Source organism: Entelurus aequoreus, linkage group LG07 (assembly GCF_033978785.1).
Source record: "Entelurus aequoreus isolate RoL-2023_Sb linkage group LG07, RoL_Eaeq_v1.1, whole genome shotgun sequence".
NCBI lineage: Eukaryota > Metazoa > Chordata > Actinopteri > Syngnathiformes > Syngnathidae > Entelurus > Entelurus aequoreus.
This window is the reverse complement of record NC_084737.1, coordinates 4,391,108-4,417,241: the sequence shown is the minus strand read 5'-3', so window position 1 is coordinate 4,417,241 and position 26,134 is coordinate 4,391,108. Positions and strand designations below refer to the sequence as shown.

Genomic DNA, 26,134 nt, shown 5'->3' with positions numbered 1-26,134 from the left:
TATTTCAGTCCGGCCCGCCGGGCGTTCTACATCATTTTTTTAGACCTTTAACATGAAAAGTGTATTTGCCATTATGATGTGCAGTGATGTTTTTAAATGACCGGAAGTCTTCAACTATACAAAGTATTTCAATGGTTGGAATCTGCACTTTTGGGTGTTACAGGAGTTATTACAGTAATCTAAGTCACGTGATAATATATCATATCGTTGGTGTTTATTACACTTTGCATTCATATTTTGCAGTTTGTCACATTTTTGTTGTGTTTTGGTCTGAGAAGGAAAAGGTGTTCATATGTTGTTAATATTCAGTGTTTTATTGTTCATAGTTCATATTGTAAATCTCACTTTCTGTACATTTTGGATGTCCCATTCAGTAAAAAACTGTAAAATTCCATTCCAGTTTTTTGAGGTGGTCCGTTTTTAGAAGTTTATGGGACATTGTGACTTTTGGTGTTAGTGTTCCTGGAAAAAATGGACTGAAACACACATACTGTACAGATACTGTAAATGTGTCTACATCATTTATACACATTGGCCCCCCAGACACATTTTTTCTCTCAATGTGGCCCCCAAGTCCAAATATTTTCCCAGCTCTGGTCTAGCGGGTCCTCATATGGGACAAAGTTCAATAACTCTTCAGACAATGACGTCATTGTTTGTGCAATATTAAAATGATGATACGTTTCTTTCAACTGAGAGCCTCACGGAAAATGACTATTAAGATTTATTAGAAGAGGAATGAAATACATTAATGAGTTGTTAAATAAGTCATTCATTTATTCAATTGAAAAACATTTGTATTTCAATAGTCAATTATTTCGATATTTAATTATATTTCAATATTTTATTAAGTATTTCAATATTTTATTTATTATTTCACTATTTTATTATTTAATCAATAAATTATTGATTTCATTTTTTTAAATTCAATTAATTATTTAATCGTTTAATAAATGATTGATGTCATAATTTAATTGATTATTTCACAATTTCATTAATTATAGCTCCAGCACCCCCCGCGACTCCGAACGGGACAAGCGGTAGGAAATGGATGGATGTTATGATTTAAAGGTGTGTTTGTTTATTTCATGAACCCGTGCTTCAATACTTCTCTATTTTATCCGTCAAAGGAGACAAAGTTAAATAAATCTTTAAATAACAACTTGAATGTGTCATTAATTAATTAAAAAGTACATTTAGCCATTTAATTATTTCAATATTCAATTAATATTTGAAATATTTATTAATTTTGTTATTCCATGACTTAATTAATTAATTTATGAATGAATGATTTATTTGATTATTTCCGTTTCTGCCTAGCTTAGATGTGGGCGTGTCCTAACACCTGATTGGTTACCCGGGATTGACTTTAACAGATCATAATAACACATTAATAATAATACATTGTAAAATAATTAAACCGGGAAATATTTCATTGAGTCATGCAGTTGTTAATTCAATCACAAAATAATCCAATCACTAATTAAAGGATTGAATAGTTTAAATGGTTAAATAAATAAATGTACTTTTACACACATTTAATACCATTTATGTATGTAATTATGGATGCTAATGACACATTTCAGTAATTATTTAAAGATGCATTTATTTAATTGTGTCCCATTTGAGCCCCCATACATTGTAGAATGTTGTCATTCATTTTATTGAGCTGGACTGGGATGACACCTTGTTGTTGTTGTTGTTGTTGTTGTTGTTGTTGTTGTTGTTGTTGTTGTTGTTGTTGTTGTTTGCACACCTCACACAATTGTTGTACTCACATGTTGAGGAGCGTTGATGACACCTGTGTTGTAGCCGAACTGCAGGGAGCCAATCACGGCCGTGCCCGCCGCCATCATAAGGTGGGCTGTCACCTGTGAGAAGAATGTCAATGTGCCAATAGTGAAGACGTCCATCAAACTGTACTACAGTAATAACACAACTTTATTTGCTTCTGGGACTTCACAAATGTACATTGCAAAACATCGTCAACCATTGAAATGATTTCAAATCAATTGAATCAGAGCTTCGCCCAAAACACAACAATTTTAACAACATTGTTGCATAAAAACAATACAAGAGAATGTAGTACAAACACGTACACAAGCAGTGAAGTTGTCACGTTGTGTAAATGGTAAATAACAAGAGAATACAACAAATACTTTTCAACTTATATTCAATTGAATAGACTGCAAAGACAAGATATTTCATGTTCACACTGAGAAACTTTAAAAATAATCATGAACTCAGAATGTAATGGCAGCAACACGTTGCAAAAAAGGCATTTTTACCAGTGTGTTACATGGCCTTTCCTTTTAACAACACTCAGTAAAGGTTTGGGAAGTGAGTAGACACATTTTTGAAGTGGAATTCTTTCCCATTCTTGCTTGATGTACAGCTTAAGTTGTTCAACAGTCTCCCTTCTCATATTTTAGACGCCACACATTTTCAATGTCTGGACTACAGGCAGGCCAGTCTAGTACCCACACTCTTTTACTATGAAGCCACGTTGTTGTAACACCTGGCTTGGCATTGTCTTGCTGAAATAAGCAGGGGCGTCCATGATAACAACATATGTTGCTCCAAAAGCTGTATGTACCTTTCAGCATTAATGGTGCCTTCACAGATGTGTAAGTTACCCATGTCTTGACCACTAATACACCCCCATACCATCACACATGCTGCCTCTTACACTTTCACCCTAGAACATGTCTTGACCACTAATACACCCCCATACCATCACACATGCTGCCTCTTACACTTTCACCCTAGAACATGTCTTGACCACTAATACACCCCCATACCATCACACATGCTGCCTTTTACACTTTCACCCTAGAACATGTCTTGACCACTAATACACCCCCATACCATCACACATGCTGCCTCTTACACTTTCACCCTAGAACATGTCTTGACCACTAATACACCCCCATACCATCACACATGCTGCCTTTTACACTTTCACCCTAGAACATGTCTTGACCACTAATACACCCCCATACCATCACACATGCTGCCTTCTACACTTTCACCCTAGAACATGTCTTGACCACTAATACACCCCCATACCATCACACATGCTGCCTTCTACACTTTCACCCTAGAACATGTCTTGACCACTAATACACCCCCATACCATCACACATGCTGCCTCTTACACTTTCACCCTAGAACATGTCTTGACCACTAATACACCCCCATACCATCACACATACTGCCTTTTACACTTTCACCCTAGAACATGTCTTGACCACTAATACACCCCCATACCATCACACATGCTGCCTCCTACACTTTCACCCTAGAACATGTCTTGACCACTAATACACCCCCATACCATCACACATGCTGCCTACTACACTTTCACCCTAGAACATGTCTTGACCACTAATACACCCCCATACCATCACACATACTGCCTTTTACACTTTCACCCTAGAACATGTCTTGACCACTAATACACCCCCATACCATCACACATGCTGCCTCCTACACTTTCACCCTAGAACAGTCCCCATGGTTCTTTTCCTCTTTGGTCCGGAGGACACGACGTCCACAGTTTCCAAAAAACATTTGAAATGTGGACTCGTCAGACCACAGAACACTTTTCCACTTTGTATCAGTCCATCTTAGATGAGCTCGGGCCCAGTTTCTGGGTGTTGTTGATAAATTGCCTTGGTTTTGCACAGTAGAGTTTTACAGATGTAGCAACCAACTGTAGTTACTGACAGTGGTTTTCGGAAGTGTTCCTGAGCCCATGTGGTGATATCCTTTACACACTGATGTGGCTTTTTGATGCAGTAGGGTGAGGGTGTCACACTCCTGGGGCACGTCAGTGCGCATTCATCTGTGCGCAGCTCCGAGAGCGCACAGCTGCAATCAATCGTGGGCAATCTGCACATCTGGAGCTGATGATCAGACCTGCCTTCAAAAGCCTGCACAACCTGCCACCCCTCGCTGGAACATAACCTTCTGTTGGCGTTCAGTGAGCAATCATCGTGCCTTATGCAATCTTGCTCTCTCTCTCTCTGTTTTTCTTCCCCCGTCATTTTGATTGTCTCGTGTCCACCTTGTCGATCCTACCGCAGACCTCCGTTCCCGTGTTAACGTTGCTGTGTGTCTCGTCATTCCTCGTTCCCCGCCCTGCTCCCCGGACTGCCTCCTGGATCTCGACCTCCCGCCTGGACACGGACCTCTTGACACCTCTCTCTCAGCCCCACGGCTTGTCTCACGGACCTTCCTCGGCTTTGTCCCCGCTCTCCATTCAACACTACGGTAAAACACTCAAGTAATTCCCACACCTAATCTACACCACACACTCTTGGATATTAGTTCACACTCCATTTCCTTAGTTTGTATTATTATTGTTTTATTATTTTTTATATATATATATATATATATATATATATATATATATATATATATATATATATATATATATATATATATATATATATATATATATATATATATATATATATATATAAATAAAGCATAGAGCTTTACTGCCCCATTGTGGAACTGTGCCGTCACAACTCCCTCCTCCAACCCATAACAGCCTATGTGGTGATATCCTTTACACACTGATGTCATTTTCTGATGCAGTACAGCCTGAGGGATCCAAGGTGTGTAATATCATGGCTTACCTGCAGTGATTTCTCCACATTCTCTGCACCTTTTGATGATATTACGGAGCGTAGATGGTGAAATCCCTAAATTCCTCGTTGAGAAATGTTGTTCTTAAACAATTTGCTCAGGCATTTGTTGACAAAGTGGTGACCCTCGCCCCGTCCTTGTTTGTGAATGACTGAGCATTTCATGGAATCTACTTTTATACCCAATCATGGCACCCACCTGTTCCCAATTAGCCTGTTCACCTGTGGGATGTTCCAAATAAGTCTTTGATGAGCATTCCTCAACTTTCTCACTCTTTTTTGCCACTTGTGCCAGCTTTTTTTGAAACATGTTGCAGGCATCAAATTCCAAATGAGCTAAAATTGTCAAAAAATAACAAAGTTTCTCAGTTTGAACGTTAAATATCTTGTCTTTGCAGTCTATTCAATTGAATATAAGTTGAAAAGTATTTGTTGTATTCTCTTTTTATTTACCATTTACACAACTTCACTGCTTTTGTACTTTGTACAAAGTAACGTAATAACAATGCAAAGTGTTTACCTTGGAGAGTGGACTTCTACCGTATCTACTTGTAGCTGCTTCTCTGTCAAACACACTATCAGCCGCTTATCAATATTTTCATGGATACATGTTTAGACAATATTTTTTACGCCCTGGGCTGACGTTATCGACTTATCCTGCGTCAGTATGCCGCAGACTAGCGGTGCTACGCTCCAGCTGCTTCACCAAGCTAGCTAGCGACACGCTCGGTCATGTTTTTAACGATTTCTTTCGTTAATTCAATGAATATCACCCGCTTCCTCTTCTCAGCACGGTCCTTTACACTCATTTTCTGCACAACCATGCTCGGAAAAACAAAGTCATGTCCATCTCTAACTGTAAGCTAATGCTAAGGAGTAAGACGGTATGTTACGGTGTTCTCTGTGACAGTCGCTACGCCAACTAGTGGCGGGAGGCTATATATAAATATTTGAGATACGGCTCTTGTACTTGGTATCATTACAGTGGATGTCAGGTGTAGACACACCCATGGCATTTGTTTACATTGAAGAGCCCTAGCTTGCTGTTAGCGGTGAGCTATTGTATCCTCCTACGGTGTGTAGTGAAGCATGTTTAGCTATTCCTCGTCCTCCAGTGATAATAATACTTGTAAGAAACTGACTTTATTTGTCGCCATGGAGGCCAGGATTAGTCATTTAGAAGTAGCTAAAACACTGCGGATGGACGTTAGCCACAAAAGCCTAAACCGGAATTAAAACCGGAATATTTAGTTTTTGTTTTGTAGTTCTCTACAGCCATTTCAGTTGTAGTCTACACTGTACGTCACAATGATGTATGACTCCTACAGGCAGAGGTCGGTATTGCAACTTGTAGTCTTTGAAGCTTCCCGACATCTTTTTCCAGACTTTCACAACCCCGCCCCCTTTGGGAGCCTAATTTAGTACTTTTATAGGCACCGATCATCGGTACCGTATCGGTTCAAATGTGAACAGTAGCCAATACTACAGAAAACAAGTATCAATGTGTTTTTTGCATGTTGGTATCGACTTGGTATGGAAGTATCGATGGGGCTGTGAGTCTTTGGGCTCCACACAATTCGATTCGATTCTTGTGAGTAACGATTGGATTCAGAATCGGGTCTCGATTCAAAACGATTCTCGATTCAAAATCAATACTTTTTCAATAACATTGGGTGCAAGTTCTCTGATGAGCTGCATTCCTCCTTCAAATAGATAAACAGCTCTGATACATTTTTTTATTACTTCAAAATAAAAATGGTTTTGTTTGGTAAAATGCTTCCCAAACATTTAATAAAGTCAAATAGGCAACAAGAGAAGTAGCCAACACTTCTCTTTTCTAAAGTCCATGTGTACAGCAGATATAGATCATCTACATCGACTATATGTATCGACTAAATGGCTGGACAGGACAGATTACAAACTTTTTTTTTAATCAATTAAGAATCGTTGCTAATAAGAATCGTGATTCATTAGGAAATCGATATTTTTGATACCTCTAAATAATACTTTTGACAGCCTGACAAGACTTTCAAGCATTGTTGAACATTTGGAGAGATGGGCGTGCTGACGGGGAACAAGATTGGACTTTCTGTCAGAAAGTTTGATCTTATTCTGACGCAATTTGAAGATGTTAGGTTTCCTGTGCTCTTATTTTGGGGATCTAGCCTGGGACGTCATTTCCTGTTTGTCACGTTTCCCGCCTAATATCGGCTGGTGGGTGACGGTGTAAACAGCATCGTGTGCGTTCCTGACTCAAACGTAAGTCTACGGCGAATATAGCACTCTTATCCACGCTAAACTGCCTATAATGTGTTAAATGGAGCCTTCACCGAGTGTTTGTTTGCAACAATGTTTCTGCATGACGAGATAATTCGCCCTTTTAAAGGCGACATATACTTCCTGTTACACTGTAGTTACCCTATCCTACCACTAGAGGGCGACATAGACAATCAACAGTGCTTATTCTCCATTCATTTCTAATGGACTGTTTTAAATTGGTTTTATAACACATTGTAGAGTATATTATATTATACATATCATGTTATATTATTGCATATTATATTGCCTGAATGTATCCTAGTCATTCTTTGTATGTGTTCCCTTTAGACCACACACACACACACACACACACACACGTCCAAGTTCACCATTAAAGAGTGCCTGAAAGTAGGACTGGGCGATATGGCCTTTTATTAATATGTGGATATGTTTAGTCCATGTCACCATACACCATATATATGTGGATATGTTTAGTCCATGTCACCATACACCATATATATGTGGATATGTTTAGTCCATGTCACGATACACCATATATATGTGGATATGTTTAGTCCATGTCATGATACACCATATATATGTGGATATTTTGCCTTAGCCTTGAATGAACACTTGATGCATATAATCCCAGCAGTATGATGATTCTATGTGTCTACATTCAAACATTCTTCTTCATACTGCATTAATATATGCTACTTTTAAACTTTCATGCAGAGAGGGAAATCCCAACTAAAAGTGTATTTATGAAACAGTTATTAAGCAGTGGCACAAACATTCATGTCATTTCCAGAACAGAAAGTGCAAGATTGTCAGAGACATTTTAAAACAAGCTATTAGTGCACTTTTGTGCATGATGTCACTAAGATGACATATCAAAACAACACTCAATTAAAGTGCACTTTTTGTACAGAACGCCACTACAATAGTTTACAACAAATAAAGTGCACTTTTGTGCATGATGTCACACAAGATATTTCAATAAGTGTCAAATAAAAATGAGCTGCATAATTGGACATCAAATAGTGTATGTCCTTCACTATGTGGTAGGTTCCTGCATAGTAGGACATCAAATAGTGTATGTCCTTCACTATGTGGTAGGTTCCTGCATAATAGGACATCAAATAGTGTATGTCCTTCACTATGTGGTAGGTTCCTGCATAATAGGACATCAAATAGTGTATGTCCTTTACTATGTGGTAGGTTCCTGCATAATAGGACATCAAATAGTGTATGTCCTTCACTATGTGGTAGGTTCCTGCGGACGTTATCTCCTTCTGTTGTTGACTATTTGTTTCATACGGTGTTGATCTGGAAATGGTTGCTTGGGCATTTTGTGGGTGTGGCACCGAACGGAGATGTTGACATGCGGAGTTTCAAGCACTCTTCGTTCTCTAGCGGGTGACTTTTCAAATGATGCTACAAATTAGCAGTAATGCTACTTTTTGTAGCAACGCTTTTGCCGCATACTTGACATATTACCGTTGTCTGTTCGACATCTTCCCGCTTGAAGCCAAACCACCGCCAGACGATGGAGCCCCTGCTGTTTTTCTTGGGAATTCATTCTTCTTCTGTGTGGATTTGTCTGCTTCCTCATCCAACAATGATGGTAATACTCAACACATACACATAGTCTTCCACCATACATCCCTTTTGGCTCTCGTTCACACATGCCATTCCTTTGTCATTTAATTAAATTATATTGTTCATTATTTATTATATTATATTGTTTACATCTATAATAAATACATAGAGCAATATTTCCCCCTTGTGGTTCTGTGCCGTCACAACTCCCTCCTCCAACCGTAACGTCTTCCTTCGTTTGTTACCAGATTGGCACCTTCTCTCTCTCGTATTACCACTCGCACCGCTCTGCTAGCATCACAGCTAATGTTACCATGTGTCTACCTCTCTGCTGGGCGAGGGTGTATGACGTTGCACGCGTGACAGTATGTGACGTTTGTAAGAAAGTGCGCTTGTTTTATGTCTCTGTGAGAAGGAGAGACAAGAAAGAGTGAGAAGAGCCTGTAGTGTAATGCCCGCAGTTAAAAGCAACTGCATGAGAACGTATACTCCAATATCACCATATAGTCATTTTCTATATCGCACAGAGACAAAGCCGCGATATATATTTGATATATCGCCCAGCCCTACCGGAAAGCCTCTCTGTGCCCTACTCTTTGACCACAGTCCTTGTCCTAAGAAGATATCACATCCAGAGTAACCTCCTCTATCACACCTCGTCTCTCAAAATCAACAGAGTTCTGGAATGAACGGCGAGAACTCATCGGTGGCTGAAGAAAGAAGAGTTAACAAATGCTGTCGTTATCTTGCTTGTTGGCGGGAACAATCACAGCAGTCAACACCAGCCAAGATATTAGTCATCAATAGGAATGCTCAAATGTACCGAATATTAGTCCACACTTACCTTTCCGCTGCACTCCATGGCAGCCACTTGAAGAAAAGCTTTCTAGTCCTGCATTATGAAGACGTGTCCAAGTGGTCTCGGTGCAGACCAGCGCCAAGATGCTCACGTAAGCAGCTTAATGACCTCCACCCTAAGTGGATCTGGCTGGATCACGGTGCTGATTGGCCCAGGGGAAGGAAAACAAAGTCAAACGGATAATATCACCCATTCTTATCAGCGCCCGTATTGTCCAGGAGTTCTCTGCCAGAAAACTCCAGTTTGCCACCTTCTAAAAATAATATTACGGGGGCGGGAAAAGAACATTAAAAAGAGGAATAAAAGAGCAAACAGGTAGAATGTAACAATAAAATGTTGCAGTATTGAAAGTGTTTTGTCTTTTAAACTGTATTGTTTTTATTTTCAAAATCAATATACCGTAATTTCCGGACTATAAGCCGCACCAGCTAAATTTAGGGGAAAATACAGATTGCTCCACATATAAGCCGCACCCTTGTATAAGGCGCAGGGTTTTGATGTGTAATTAGCGTAGTATATAGGGGTTCCTGCTACCACGGAGGGGATTGTCGGGACAGAGATGACTGTTTGGGAACGCAAAGCGTCCCATTTATTAACAATAAATCTTTCAATCATTCAATCAAACTTTCACATCTTTGACATGGCGAACAGCATTCGTGCAGAGTACAAATAATACAACGCTGCAAAGTAATACAAAGTGCTCACCTGTACGTTATCAAAATAACCAGCCTACCGGTATATGAAAAGTCAGTCTTTAATCATTGTGTCATCGTCTTCCTCCTGCGTACTAAAACCACCCAAATCCTCTTCGTCGGTGTCGGAGAAGAACAGGCCGTATATAAGCCGCACCCTTGTATAAGCCGCAGGGACCAGAACGAGGGGAAAAAGTAGCAGCTTATAGTCCGGAAATTACGGTATATTGTAATAGGTAGTCCCAGTACCAACATGTGTTTCCATACTTTTCTAAATAAAGGGGACCACAAAAAATGTCATTATTGTCTTTATTGTAACAAAAAGTCTTAGTGTACATGAAACATACACTACCATTCAAAAGTTTGGGGTGACATGTAAATGTCCTTATTTTTGAAGGAAAAGCACTGTACTTTTCAATGAAGATACCTTTAAACTAGTCTTAACTTGAAAGAAATACACTCTATACATTGCTAATGTGGTAAATGACTATTCTAGCTGCAAATGTCTGCTTTTTGCTGCAATATCTACATAGGTGTATAGAGGCCCATTTCCAGCAACTATCACTCCAGTGTTCTAATGGTACAATGTGTTTGCTCATTGGCTCAGAAGGCTAATTGATGATTAGAAAACCCTTGTGCAATCATGTTCACACATCTGAAAACACTTTAGCTCCTTACAGAAGCTACAAAACTGACCTTCCTTTGAGCAGATTGACTTTCTGGAGCATCACATTTGTGGGCTCAATTAAACGCTCAAAATGGCCAGAAAAAGAGAACTTTCATCTGAAACTCGACAGTCTATTCTTGTTCTTAGAAATGAAGGCTCGAACACTAAATTGTTTGGGTGACCCCAAACTTTTGAACGGTAGTGTATGTTTATTATTGTCAGTTAGTCCTTAAATAAAATAGTGAACGTACTAGACAAATTGTCTTTTAGTAGTAAGTAAACAAACAAAGACTCCTAATTAGTCTATGCAGTAACATATTGTGTCATTTATACACCTATTATTTTGTACACATTATGAAGGACAAACTGTATACAATTGATTAATAATCTACTTGTTCAGTTACTGTTAATATCTGCTTATTTTCTGTTCTAACATGTTCTATCTACACTTCTGTACAAATGTAATAATCACTTATTCTTCTCTTCTTTGATACTTGACATTAGTTTTGGATGATACCACACATTTAGGTATGGATCATGTCGATACCAAGTAGTTACAGGATCATACATTGGTCATATTCAAAGTCCTCATGTGTCCAGGGACATATTTCAAGACTTTATAAAGAATAGAAGAAAAAAAAGGTTTGTGATAATAAAAAATATTGATGTAATCAGTGCAGTATTGACGAGATACGGCTCTTGTACTTGTTATCATTACAGTGGATGTCAGGTGTAGATCCACCCATGGCATTTGTTTGCATCGAAGAGCCCTGGCTTGCGGTTAGCGGTGAGCTATTGTATCCTCCTACGGTGTGTAGTGAAGCATGTTTAGCTATTCCTCATCCTCCAGTGATAATGTTACTTGTAAGAAACTGACTTTATTTGTCGCCATGGAGGCCAGGAATAGTGATTTAGAAGTAGCTAAAACACTGCGGATGGAGGTTAGCCACAAAAGCTAGCTCGCCATGTTTTATCCACCACTTGTTAAAGCTTTATTGTTAGTTTTTAAACTTGTTTCTCCACCTTGTTTCTGCTTGTAAGAACTCTGTGTGTGTGTGCGTTGCCTAACAAGCTCGATTTACCAGCAATCACAGCCCATTTAGACCCGAAAAATGGCGAGAACGACATGAAAAGATGCTTGTTTTCCTTCACGAGGTACATTATCATGTATATATGATATACTTACATCATGTATATATGACATGTTATTATGAATGTTACTACATGACATATATACTTACATCATGTATATATGACATGTTATTATGAATGTTACTACATGACATATATACTTACATCATGTATATATGACATGTTATTATGAATGTTACTACATGACATATATACTTACATCATGTATATATTACATGTTATTATGAATGTTACAACATGACATATATACTTACATCATGTATATATTACATGTTATTATGAATGTTACTACATGACATATATACTTACATCATGTATATATTACATGTTATTATGAATGTTACTACATGACATATATACTTACATCATGTATATATGACATGTTATTATGAATGTTACTACATGACATATATACTTACATCATGTATATATGACATGTTATTATGAATGTTACTACATGACATATATACTTACATCATGTATATATGACATGTTATTATGAATGTTACTACATGACATATATACTTACACCATGTATATATGACATGTTATTATGAATGTTACTACATGACATATATACTTACACCATGTATATATGACATGTTATTATGAATGTTACTACATGACATATATACTTACACCATGTATATATGACATGTTATTATGAATGTTACTACATGACATATATACTTACACCATGTATATATGACATGTTATTATGAATGTTACTACATGACATAATATACTTACATCATGTATATATGACATGTTATTATGAATGTTACTACATGACATATATACTTACATCATGTATATATGACATGTTATTATGAATGTTACTACATGACATATATACTTACATCATGTATATATGACATGTTATTATGAATGTTACTACATGACATATATACTTACACCATGTATATATGACATGTTATTATGAATGTTACTACATGACATATATACTTACACCATGTATATATGACATGTTATTATGAATGTTACTACATGACATATATACTTACATCATGTATATAGGACATGTTATTATGAATGTTACTACATGACATATATACTTACATCATGTATATAGGACATGTTATTATGAATGTTACTACATGACATATATACTTACATCATGTATATAGGACATGTTATTATGAATGTTACTACATGACATATATACTTACACCATGTATATATGACATGTTATTATGAATGTTACTGCATGACATATATACTTACACCATGTATATATGACATGTTATTATGAATGTTACTGCATGACATATATACTTACATCATGTATATATGACATGTTATTATGAATGTTACTGCATGACATATATACTTACATCATGTATATATGACATGTTATTATGAATGTTACTGCATGACATATATACTTACATCATGTATATATGACATGTTATTATGAATGTTACTGCATGACATATATACTTACATCATGTATATATGACATGTTATTATGAATGTTACTGCATGACATATATACTTACATCATGTATATATGACATGTTATTATGAATGTTACTACATGACATATATACTTACATCATGTATATATTACATGTTGTTATGAATGTTACTACATGACATATATACTTACATCATGTATATATGACATGTTGTTATGAATGTTACTACATGACATATATACTTACACCATGTATATATGACATGTTGTTATGAATGTTACTACATGACATATATACTTACACCATGTATATATGACATGTTATTATGAATGTTACTACATGACATATATACTTACATCATGTATATATGACATGTTATTATGAATGTTACTACATGACATATATACTTACATCATGTATATATGACATGTTATTATGAATGTTACTGCATGACATATATACTTACATCATGTATATATGACATGTTATTATGAATGTTACTGCATGACATATATACTTACATCATGTATATATGACATGTTATTATGAATGTTACTGCATGACATATATACTTACATCATGTATATATTACATGTTATTATGAATGTTACTGCATGACATATATACTTACATCATGTATATATGACATGTTATTATGAATGTTACTGCATGACATATATACTTACATCATGTATATATGACATGTTATTATGAATGTTACTGCATGACATATATACTTACATCATGTATATATGACATGTTATTATGAATGTTACTACATGACATATATACTTACATCATGTATATATGACATGTTATTATGAATGTTACTACATGACATATATACTTACATCATGTATATATGACATGTTGTTATGAATGTTACTACATGACATATATACTTACATCATGTATATATGACATGTTGTTATGAATGTTACTACATGACATATATACTTACACCATGTATATATGACATGTTGTTATGAATGTTACTACATGACATATATACTTACACCATGTATATATGACATGTTGTTATGAATGTTACTACATGACATATATACTTACATCATGTATATATGACATGTTGTTATGAATGTTACTACATGACATATATACTTACATCATGTATATATGACATGTTGTTATGAATGTTACTACATGACATATATACTTACATCATGTATATATGACATGTTGTTATGAATGTTACTACATGACATATATACTTACATCATGTATATATTACATGTTATTATGAATGTTACTACATGACATATATACTTACATCATGTATATATGACATGTTATTATGAATGTTACTACATGACATATATACTTACATCATGTATATATTACATGTTATTATGAATGTTACTACATGACATATATACTTACACCATGTATATATGACATGTTATTATGAATGTTACTACATGACATATATACTTACATCATGTATATATGACATGTTATTATGAATGTTACTACATGACATATATACTTACATCATGTATATATGACATGTTATTATGAATGTTACTACATGACATATATACTTACATCATGTATATATGACATGTTATTATGAATGTTACTGCATGACATATATACTTACATCATGTATATATGACATGTTATTATGAATGTTACTGCATGACATATATACTTACATCATGTATATATTACATGTTATTATGAATGTTACTGCATGACATATATACTTACATCATGTATATATTACATGTTATTATGAATGTTACTGCATGACATATATACTTACATCATGTATATATGACATGTTATTATGAATGTTACTGCATGACATATATACTTACATCATGTATATATTACATGTTATTATGAATGTTACTACATGACATATATACTTACATCATGTATATATGACATGTTATTATGAATGTTACTACATGACATATATACTTACATCATGTATATATGACATGTTGTTATGAATGTTACTACATGACATATATACTTACATCATGTATATATGACATGTTGTTATGAATGTTACTACATGACATATATACTTACACCATGTATATATGACATGTTGTTATGAATGTTACTACATGACATATATACTTACATCATGTATATATGACATGTTGTTATGAATGTTACTACATGACATATATACTTACATCATGTATATATGACATGTTGTTATGAATGTTACTACATGACATATATACTTACATCATGTATATATGACATGTTGTTATGAATGTTACTACATGACATATATACTTACATCATGTATATATTACATGTTATTATGAATGTTACTACATGACATATATACTTACATCATGTATATATTACATGTTATTATGAATGTTACTACATGACATATATACTTACACCATGTATATATGACATGTTATTATGAATGTTACTACATGACATATATACTTACATCATGTATATATGACATGTTATTATGAATGTTACTACATGACATATATACTTACATCATGTATATATGACATGTTATTATGAATGTTACTACATGACATATATACTTACATCATGTATATATGACATGTTATTATGAATGTTACTGCATGACATATATACTTACATCATGTATATATGACATGTTATTATGAATGTTACTGCATGACATATATACTTACATCATGTATATATTACATGTTATTATGAATGTTACTGCATGACATATATACTTACATCATGTATATATTACATGTTATTATGAATGTTACTGCATGACATATATACTTACATCATGTATATATGACATGTTATTATGAATGTTACTGCATGACATATATACTTACATCATGTATATATTACATGTTATTATGAATGTTACTACATGACATATATACTTACATCATGTATATATGACATGTTATTATGAATGTTACTACATGACATATATACTTACATCATGTATATATGACATGTTGTTATGAATGTTACTACATGACATATATACTTACACCATGTATATATGACATGTTGTTATGAATGTTACTACATGACATATATACTTACATCATGTATATATGACATGTTGTTATGAATGTTACTACATGACATATATACTTACATCATGTATATATGACATGTTGTTATGAATGTTACTACATGACATATATACTTACATCATGTATATATTACATGTTATTATGAATGTTACTACATGACATATATACTTACATCATGTATATATGACATGTTATTATGAATGTTACTACATGACATATATACTTACATCATGTATATATGACATGTTATTATGAATGTTACTACATGACATATATACTTACATCATGTATATATGACATGTTATTATGAATGTTACTACATGACATATATACTTACATCATGTATATATGACATGTTGTTATGAATGTTACTACATGACATATATACTTACACCATGTATATATGACATGTTGTTATGAATGTTACTACATGACATATATACTTACATCATGTATATATGACATGTTGTTATGAATGTTACTACATGACATATATACTTACATCATGTATATATGACATGTTGTTATGAATGTTACTACATGACATATATACTTACATCATGTATATATGACATGTTATTATGAATGTTACTACATGACATATATACTTACATCATGTATATATTACATGTTATTATGAATGTTACTACATGACATATATACTTACATCATGTATATATTACATGTTATTATGAATGTTACTACATGACATATATACTTACACCATGTATATATGACATGTTATTATGAATGTTACTACATGACATATATACTTACATCATGTATATATGACATGTTATTATGAATGTTACTACATGACATATATACTTACATCATGTATATATGACATGTTATTATGAATGTTACTACATGACATATATACTTACATCATGTATATATGACATGTTATTATGAATGTTACTGCATGACATATATACTTACATCATGTATATATGACATGTTATTATGAATGTTACTGCATGACATATATACTTACATCATGTATATATTACATGTTATTATGAATGTTACTGCATGACATATATACTTACATCATGTATATATTACATGTTATTATGAATGTTACTGCATGACATATATACTTACATCATGTATATATGACATGTTATTATGAATGTTACTGCATGACATATATACTTACATCATGTATATATTACATGTTATTATGAATGTTACTACATGACATATATACTTACATCATGTATATATGACATGTTATTATGAATGTTACTACATGACATATATACTTACATCATGTATATATGACATGTTGTTATGAATGTTACTACATGACATATATACTTACACCATGTATATATGACATGTTGTTATGAATGTTACTACATGACATATATACTTACATCATGTATATATGACATGTTGTTATGAATGTTACTACATGACATATATACTTACATCATGTATATATGACATGTTGTTATGAATGTTACTACATGACATATATACTTACATCATGTATATATTACATGTTATTATGAATGTTACTACATGACATATATACTTACATCATGTATATATGACATGTTATTATGAATGTTACTACATGACATATATACTTACATCATGTATATATGACATGTTATTATGAATGTTACTACATGACATATATACTTACATCATGTATATATGACATGTTATTATGAATGTTACTACATGACATATATACTTACATCATGTATATATGACATGTTATTATGAATGTTACTACATGACATATATACTTACATCATGTATATATTACATGTTATTATGAATGTTACTACATGACATATATACTTACACCATGTATATATGACATGTTATTATGAATGTTACTACATGACATATATACTTACATCATGTATATATGACATGTTGTTATGAATGTTACTACATGACATATATACTTACATCATGTATATATGACATGTTGTTATGAATGTTACTACATGACATATATACTTACATCATGTATATATGACATGTTATTATGAATGTTACTACATGACATATATACTTACATCATGTATATATGACATGTTATTATGAATGTTACTACATGACATATATACTTACATCATGTATATATGACATGTTGTTATGAATGTTACTACATGACATATATACTTACACCATGTATATATGACATGTTGTTATGAATGTTACTACATGACATATATACTTACATCATGTATATATGACATGTTGTTATGAATGTTACTACATGACATATATACTTACATCATGTATATATGACATGTTGTTATGAATGTTACTACATGACATATATACTTACATCATGTATATATGACATGTTATTATGAATGTTACTACATGACATATATACTTACATCATGTATATATTACATGTTATTATGAATGTTACTACATGACATATATACTTACATCATGTATATATTACATGTTATTATGAATGTTACTACATGACATATATACTTACACCATGTATATATGACATGTTATTATGAATGTTACTACATGACATATATACTTACATCATGTATATATGACATGTTATTATGAATGTTACTACATGACATATATACTTACATCATGTATATATGACATGTTATTATGAATGTTACTACATGACATATATACTTACATCATGTATATATGACATGTTATTATGAATGTTACTGCATGACATATATACTTACATCATGTATATATGACATGTTATTATGAATGTTACTGCATGACATATATACTTACATCATGTATATATTACATGTTATTATGAATGTTACTACATGACATATATACTTACATCATGTATATATTACATGTTATTATGAATGTTACTGCATGACATATATACTTACATCATGTATATATGACATGTTATTATGAATGTTACTGCATGACATATATACTTACATCATGTATATATTACATGTTATTATGAATGTTACTACATGACATATATACTTACATCATGTATATATGACATGTTATTATGAATGTTACTACATGACATATATACTTACATCATGTATATATGACATGTTGTTATGAATGTTACTACATGACATATATACTTACACCATGTATATATGACATGTTGTTATGAATGTTACTACATGACATATATACTTACATCATGTATATATGACATGTTGTTATGAATGTTACTACATGACATATATACTTACATCATGTATATATGACATGTTGTTATGAATGTTACTACATGACATATATACTTACATCATGTATATATTACATGTTATTATGAATGTTACTACATGACATATATACTTACATCATGTATATATGACATGTTATTATGAATGTTACTACATGACATATATACTTACATCATGTATATATGACATGTTATTATGAATGTTACTACATGACATATATACTTACATCATGTATATATGACATGTTATTATGAATGTTACTACATGACATATATACTTACATCATGTATATATGACATGTTATTATGAATGTTACTACATGACATATATACTTACATCATGTATATATTACATGTTATTATGAATGTTACTACATGACATATATACTTACACCATGTATATATGACATGTTATTATGAATGTTACTACATGACATATATACTTACATCATGTATATATGACATGTTATTATGAATGTTACTACATGACATATATACTTACATCATGTATATATGACATGTTATTATGAATGTTACTACATGACATATATACTTACATCATGTATATATGACATGTTATTATGAATGTTACTGCATGACATATATACTTACATCATGTATATATGACATGTTATTATGAATGTTACTGCATGACATATATACTTACATCATGTATATATTACATGTTATTATGAATGTTACTGCATGACATATATACTTACATCATGTATATATTACATGTTATTATGAATGTTACTGCATGACATATATACTTACATCATGTATATATGACATGTTATTATGAATGTTACTGCATGACATATATACTTACATCATGTATATATGACATGTTATTATGAATGTTACTACATGACATATATACTTACATCATGTATATATGACATGTTATTATGAATGTTACTACATGACATATATACTTACATCATGTATATATGACATGTTATTATGAATGTTACTACATGACATATATACTTACATCATGTATATATGACATGTTGTTATGAATGTTACTACATGACATATATACTTACACCATGTATATATGACATGTTGTTATGAATGTTACTACATGACATATATACTTACATCATGTATATATGACATGTTGTTATGAATGTTACTACATGACATATATACTTACATCATGTATATATGACATGTTGTTATGAATGTTACTACATGACATATATACTTACATCATGTATATATGACATGTTGTTATGAATGTTACTACATGACATATATACTTACATCATGTATATATTACATGTTATTATGAATGTTACTACATGACATATATACTTACATCATGTATATATGACATGTTATTATGAATGTTACTACATGACATATATACTTACATCATGTATATATTACATGTTATTATGAATGTTACTACATGACATATATACTTACACCATGTATATATGACATGTTATTATGAATGTTACTACATGACATATATACTTACACCATGTATATATGACATGTTATTATGAATGTTACTACATGACATATATACTTACATCATGTATATATGACATGTTATTATGAATGTTACTACATGACATATATACTTACATCATGTATATATGACATGTTATTATGAATGTTACTACATGACATATATACTTACATCATGTATATATGACATGTTATTATGAATGTTACTGCATGACATATATACTTACATCATGTATATATTACATGTTATTATGAATGTTACTACATGACATATATACTTACATCATGTATATATTACATGTTATTATGAATGTTACTGCATGACATATATACTTACATCATGTATATATGACATGTTATTATGAATGTTACTGCATGACATATATACTTACATCATGTATATATGACATGTTATTATGAATGTTACTACATGACATATATACTTACATCATGTATATATGACATGTTATTATGAATGTTACTACATGACATATATACTTACATCATGTATATATGACATGTTGTTATGAATGTTACTACATGACATATATACTTACACCATGTATATATGACATGTTGTTATGAATGTTACTACATGACATATATACTTACATCATGTATATATGACATGTTGTTATGAATGTTACTACATGACATATATACTTACATCATGTATATATGACATGTTGTTATGAATGTTACTACATGACATATATACTTACATCATGTATATATGACATGTTATTATGAATGTTACTACATGACATATATACTTACATCATGTATATATGACATGTTATTATGAATGTTACTACATGACATATATACTTACATCATGTATATATGACATGTTATTATGAATGTTACTACATGACAGGTTGTGTTGGTTTGTGGCCCCTGCATGTTTTCATGTGGTCCACAGGTTGTGTTGGTTCGTGTTCCGCAGCAGAGGCGAGGACAGCAGCACCTAAAAACCTTTGTTCGTACGCAGACTAGATGACAAGAAGTCCCTCGGACGTATTTCTGGAACATTCCGCCGTGTCGTACAGTTTATTTAAGCGCCGCAGTAAATCACCAGAGTGCCCTTCTCTGAGTTCACTGTACGCAGGGAGGAGCCCCAAATGGAGCCATGGGAGGAGCCAAATGGAGCCCTGGGAGGAGCCAAATGGAGCCCTGGGAGGAGCCAAATGGAGCCCTGGGAGGAGCCAAATGAAACCCTGGGAGGAGCCAAATGGAGCCCTGGGAGGAGCCAAATGGAGCCCTGGGAGGAGCCAAATGGAGCCCTGGGAGGAGCCAAATGGAGCCCTGGGAGGAGCCAAATGGAGCCCTGGGAGGAGCCAAATGGAGCCCTGGGAGCGCCATCATCTGCTGTTAGAAAAGTCTGCACACCCACACCTTCACGTGTTGACCTTTCCTTACGTAACCTGCTGCTGCCACTACAAAAAGTCCAGCACACAAGTCCTGGCACTGGTGAGACAACAAGTCACGTAGAAAGTCTTTTCTTTTTCTGGCGAGGAAGAGGAGCCGCCCTCCGTGTGTGACGTCAGCAGAAACTTGAAACCATCATTTTCAGCAGCCGCCCCCCTTCTGGCTCCATGTTGTCATATTTCTTCTCTCTTCTCCTCCAACCTTCCACACACAACTTCCTGCAGGGCTTCAGGACCAGCCTGCAAGCTTCTGCTATCAGGACCGCACCACCCTGGTTCTGCTATCAGGACCGCACCACCCTGGTTCTGCTATCAGGACAAGACCACCCTGGTTCTGCCATCAAGACCGGACCACCCTGGTTCTGCCATCAGGACAAAACCACCCTGGTTCTGCTATCAGGACAAGACCAACCTGGTTCTGCTATCAGGACAAGACCAACCTGGTTCTGCTATCAGGACCGGACCACCCGGCTATCAGCTGGGCTTGTTTGAGGAGGTAAGTCCCCCCCCCAAACACTGCGCTATGTGCTGCCACGTGGTTTGTCTGAAGGAACACTCTTCTACTGGGCTTTTGTTCACTTGGTCTACTCAATGTGAAAGTACTTGTCCTAATTATTAAAGTAGTAACAAGTTGTCCTAAATATCATAGTGATAAGTAACAAGTGGTCTTGAATATTAAAGTAGCAACAAGTTGTCCTGATTATTAAAGTAGTAACAAGTTGTCCTAAATATTAAATTAGTAACAAGTTGTCCTAAATATTAAAGTAGTGATAAGTACGCGAGTTGTCCTAAATATTAAAGTAGTGATAAATAAGCAAGTTGTCCTAAATATTAAAGTAGTAATAAGTAACAAGTTGTCTTAAATATTAAAGTAGTAACAAGTTGTCCTAAATATTAAAGTAGTGATAAATAAACAAGTTGTCCTAAATACTAAAAATAAACAAGTTGTCCTAAATACTAAAGTAGTGATAAATAAACAAGTTGTCCTAAATATTAAAGTAGTAAACAAATTTTTAACAAGTTGTCCTAAATATTAAAGTAGCGATAAATAAGTAACAAGTTGTCCTAAATATTAAAGTAGTAATAAGTAACAAGTTGTCCTAAATATCATAGTGATAAGTAACAAGTGGTCTTAAATATTAAAGTAGTAACAAGTTGTCCTAATTATTAAAGTAGTAACTAGTTGTCCTAAATATTAAATTAGTAACAAGTTGTTCTAAATATTAAAGTAGTGATAAGTAGGCGAGTTGTCCTAAATATTAAAGTAGTGATAAATAAGCAAGTTGTCCTAAATATTAAAGTAGTAATAAGTAACAAGTTGTCCTAAATATCAAAGTAGTAATAAGTAACAAGTGGTCTTGAATATTAAAGTAGCAACAAGTTGTCCTAAATATTAAAGTAGTGATAAGTAAGCGAGTTGTCCTAAATATTAAAGTAGTGATAAATAAGCAAGTTGTCCTAAATATTAAAGTAGTGATAAGTAAGCGAGTTGTCCTAAATAGTAAAGTAGTGATAAATAAGCAAGTTGTCCTAAATATTAAAGTAGTAATAAGTAACAAGTTGTCCTAAATATTAAAGTAGTGACAAGTAACAAGTTGTCCTAAATATTAAAGTAGTGATAAATAAACAAGTTGTCCTAAATACTAAAAATAAACAAGTTGTCCTAAATACTAAAGTAGTGATAATTAAACAAGTTGTCCTGAATATTAAAGTAGTAAACACATTTTTAACAAGTTGTCCTAAATATTAAAGTAGCGATAAATAAGTAACAAGTTGTCCTAAATATTAAAGTAGTAATAAGTAACAATTTGTCCTAAATATCATAGTGATAAGTAACAAGTGGTCTTGAATATTAAAGTAGCAACAAGTTGTCCTGATTATTAAAGTAGTAACAAGTTGTCCTAAATATTAAATTAGTAACAAGTTGTCCTAAATATTAAAGTAGTGATAAGTAAGCGAGTTGTCCTAAATATTAAAGTAGTGATAAATAAGCAAGTTGTCCTAAATATTAAAGTAGTAATAAGTAACAAGTTGTCCTAAATATCAAAGTAGTAATAAGTAACAGGTTGTCCTAAATATTAAAGTAGTGATAAATAAGTAACAAGTTGTCCTAAATATTAAAGTAGTGATAAGTAACAAGTTGTCCTAAATAGTAAAGTAGTGATAAGTAACAAGTTGTCCTAAATATTAAAGTAGTGATAGATAAACAAGTTGTCCTAAATATTAAAGTAGTGATAAATAAACAAGTTGTCCTAAACATTAAAGTAGTGATAAATAAACAAGTTGTCCTAAATATTAAAGTAGTAATAAGTAACAAGTTGTCCTAAATATTAAAGTAGTGATAAATAAGTAACAAGTTGTCCTAAATATTAAAGTAGTGATAAGTAACAAGTTGTCCTAAATATTAAAGTGGTGATAAATAAACAAGTTGAAAAAAATAAATAAATAAATAAACAAGTTGTCCTAAATATTAAAGTAGTAATAAATAACAAGTTGTCTTAAATATTATGCTCTTTTCTCTAGCTATTTTCGCGCACATATATACTTACAGTCACTAAACTTGGTACGTGACACATGCTAACTGTTAGCATCTTAACATTTGCATGTTCGGTTTGCTAGCTATTTTCACACGCGTACGCCTCACAGTCATTAAACTTAGTATGTGACACATGCTAACTGTTAGCATGTTAACGTTTGCACGCTCACTCTTGTCGCTATCGCAGTCATATCACTTGGTACTTGTCGCATTGCACGTGTCGGCAAGCTAGCGTTAGCGTTTCAGTTGGACTCACGTGTGCCTACTGGATTTGCACAGATTCATCAATTCATCAATTAGGATCACGATGTTTACCAGGAATCTTCTTTATAATTTTGTTAACCTTCTATGTAATAATAGATTTTATTATATATTATATATATATATATATATATATATATATATATATATATATATATATATATATATATATATATATATATATATATATACATATATATATATATATATATATATATATATATATATGTATATATATATATATATATATATATATATATATATATATATATATATATATATATATATATATATAATAATGGCTTCTTTTAAAAGAAGGGTTTTTAAGCCTTTTTTAAAAGCATCCACAGTCTGTGGTGCCCTCAGGTGGTCAGGGAGAGCGTTCCACAGACTTTTTGAACGATCAGTTCAATGTGTTTTATTTATTTTGTAACATTTATGTCATTTTTGTTTTGTTTTCATCACGTACATTTTACACAGATCCTTGAATTGTTTGCACCAAATTGCACAAAGTCTTAGGAATTGTTTTTGTGGTCATGCTAACATGGAAACAATGCAGTAAAATAGTGGAAGAAAGTGATGGCACACCTTTAGCAATGAGTGTGTGTTTTGTGCATTGACATCCCAGCAGGAAGTTGATGTCTTGTCGCCACAAACTGGCCTGCAGGCACATGAGTTAGCGTTGGACCTTTGCCTATTTGGAGTCATACAAAGACTTTTTTTGTTCAATATTAGTGTGGGTTTGCGCTATTTTGGAGGTTTGCAGAGTGTCAAGGAGTTCAAGTTTGAATGGTTATCTGAGGCAGAGTTTTAGTAAAGAACTTGGACAACCTTCAAAGTAGAAAGTCACAAAATGAATACAATTT

At 32.8% G+C, this 26,134-nt stretch overlaps 2 protein-coding genes across 4 annotated transcripts in view; one reads left to right on the top strand and one right to left on the bottom strand.

Annotated features, from left to right (window-relative positions):
• Positions 1-26,134, bottom strand: part of LOC133653297 (solute carrier family 2, facilitated glucose transporter member 1-like) — a 54,187-nt gene that overhangs the window by 20,851 nt on the left and 7,202 nt on the right. The window contains exons 2-3 of one of the 2 annotated variants that reach the window (XM_062052434.1): positions 9,361-9,517; positions 1,779-1,871 (exon numbers count right to left, since the gene is read on the bottom strand). In XM_062052434.1, the coding sequence (XP_061908418.1) occupies positions 1,779-1,871; positions 9,361-9,378 (111 nt within the window). In that variant the 5' untranslated portion in view covers positions 9,379-9,517. Of the gene's footprint in view, positions 1-1,778; positions 1,872-9,360; positions 9,540-26,134 lie in introns of those variants that run through there. The other variant, XM_062052435.1, reaches the window with a different exon arrangement.
• LOC133653298 (sodium-coupled neutral amino acid transporter 3-like) overlaps positions 21,921-26,134 on the top strand; it is a 55,580-nt gene continuing 51,366 nt past the window's right edge. Inside the window, exon 1 of one of the 2 annotated variants that reach the window (XM_062052440.1) lies at positions 21,921-22,967. The gene's annotated coding sequence lies outside the window, so the exon portion shown is untranslated. The remainder of the gene's footprint in view (positions 22,968-26,134) is intronic. The other variant, XM_062052437.1, reaches the window with a different exon arrangement.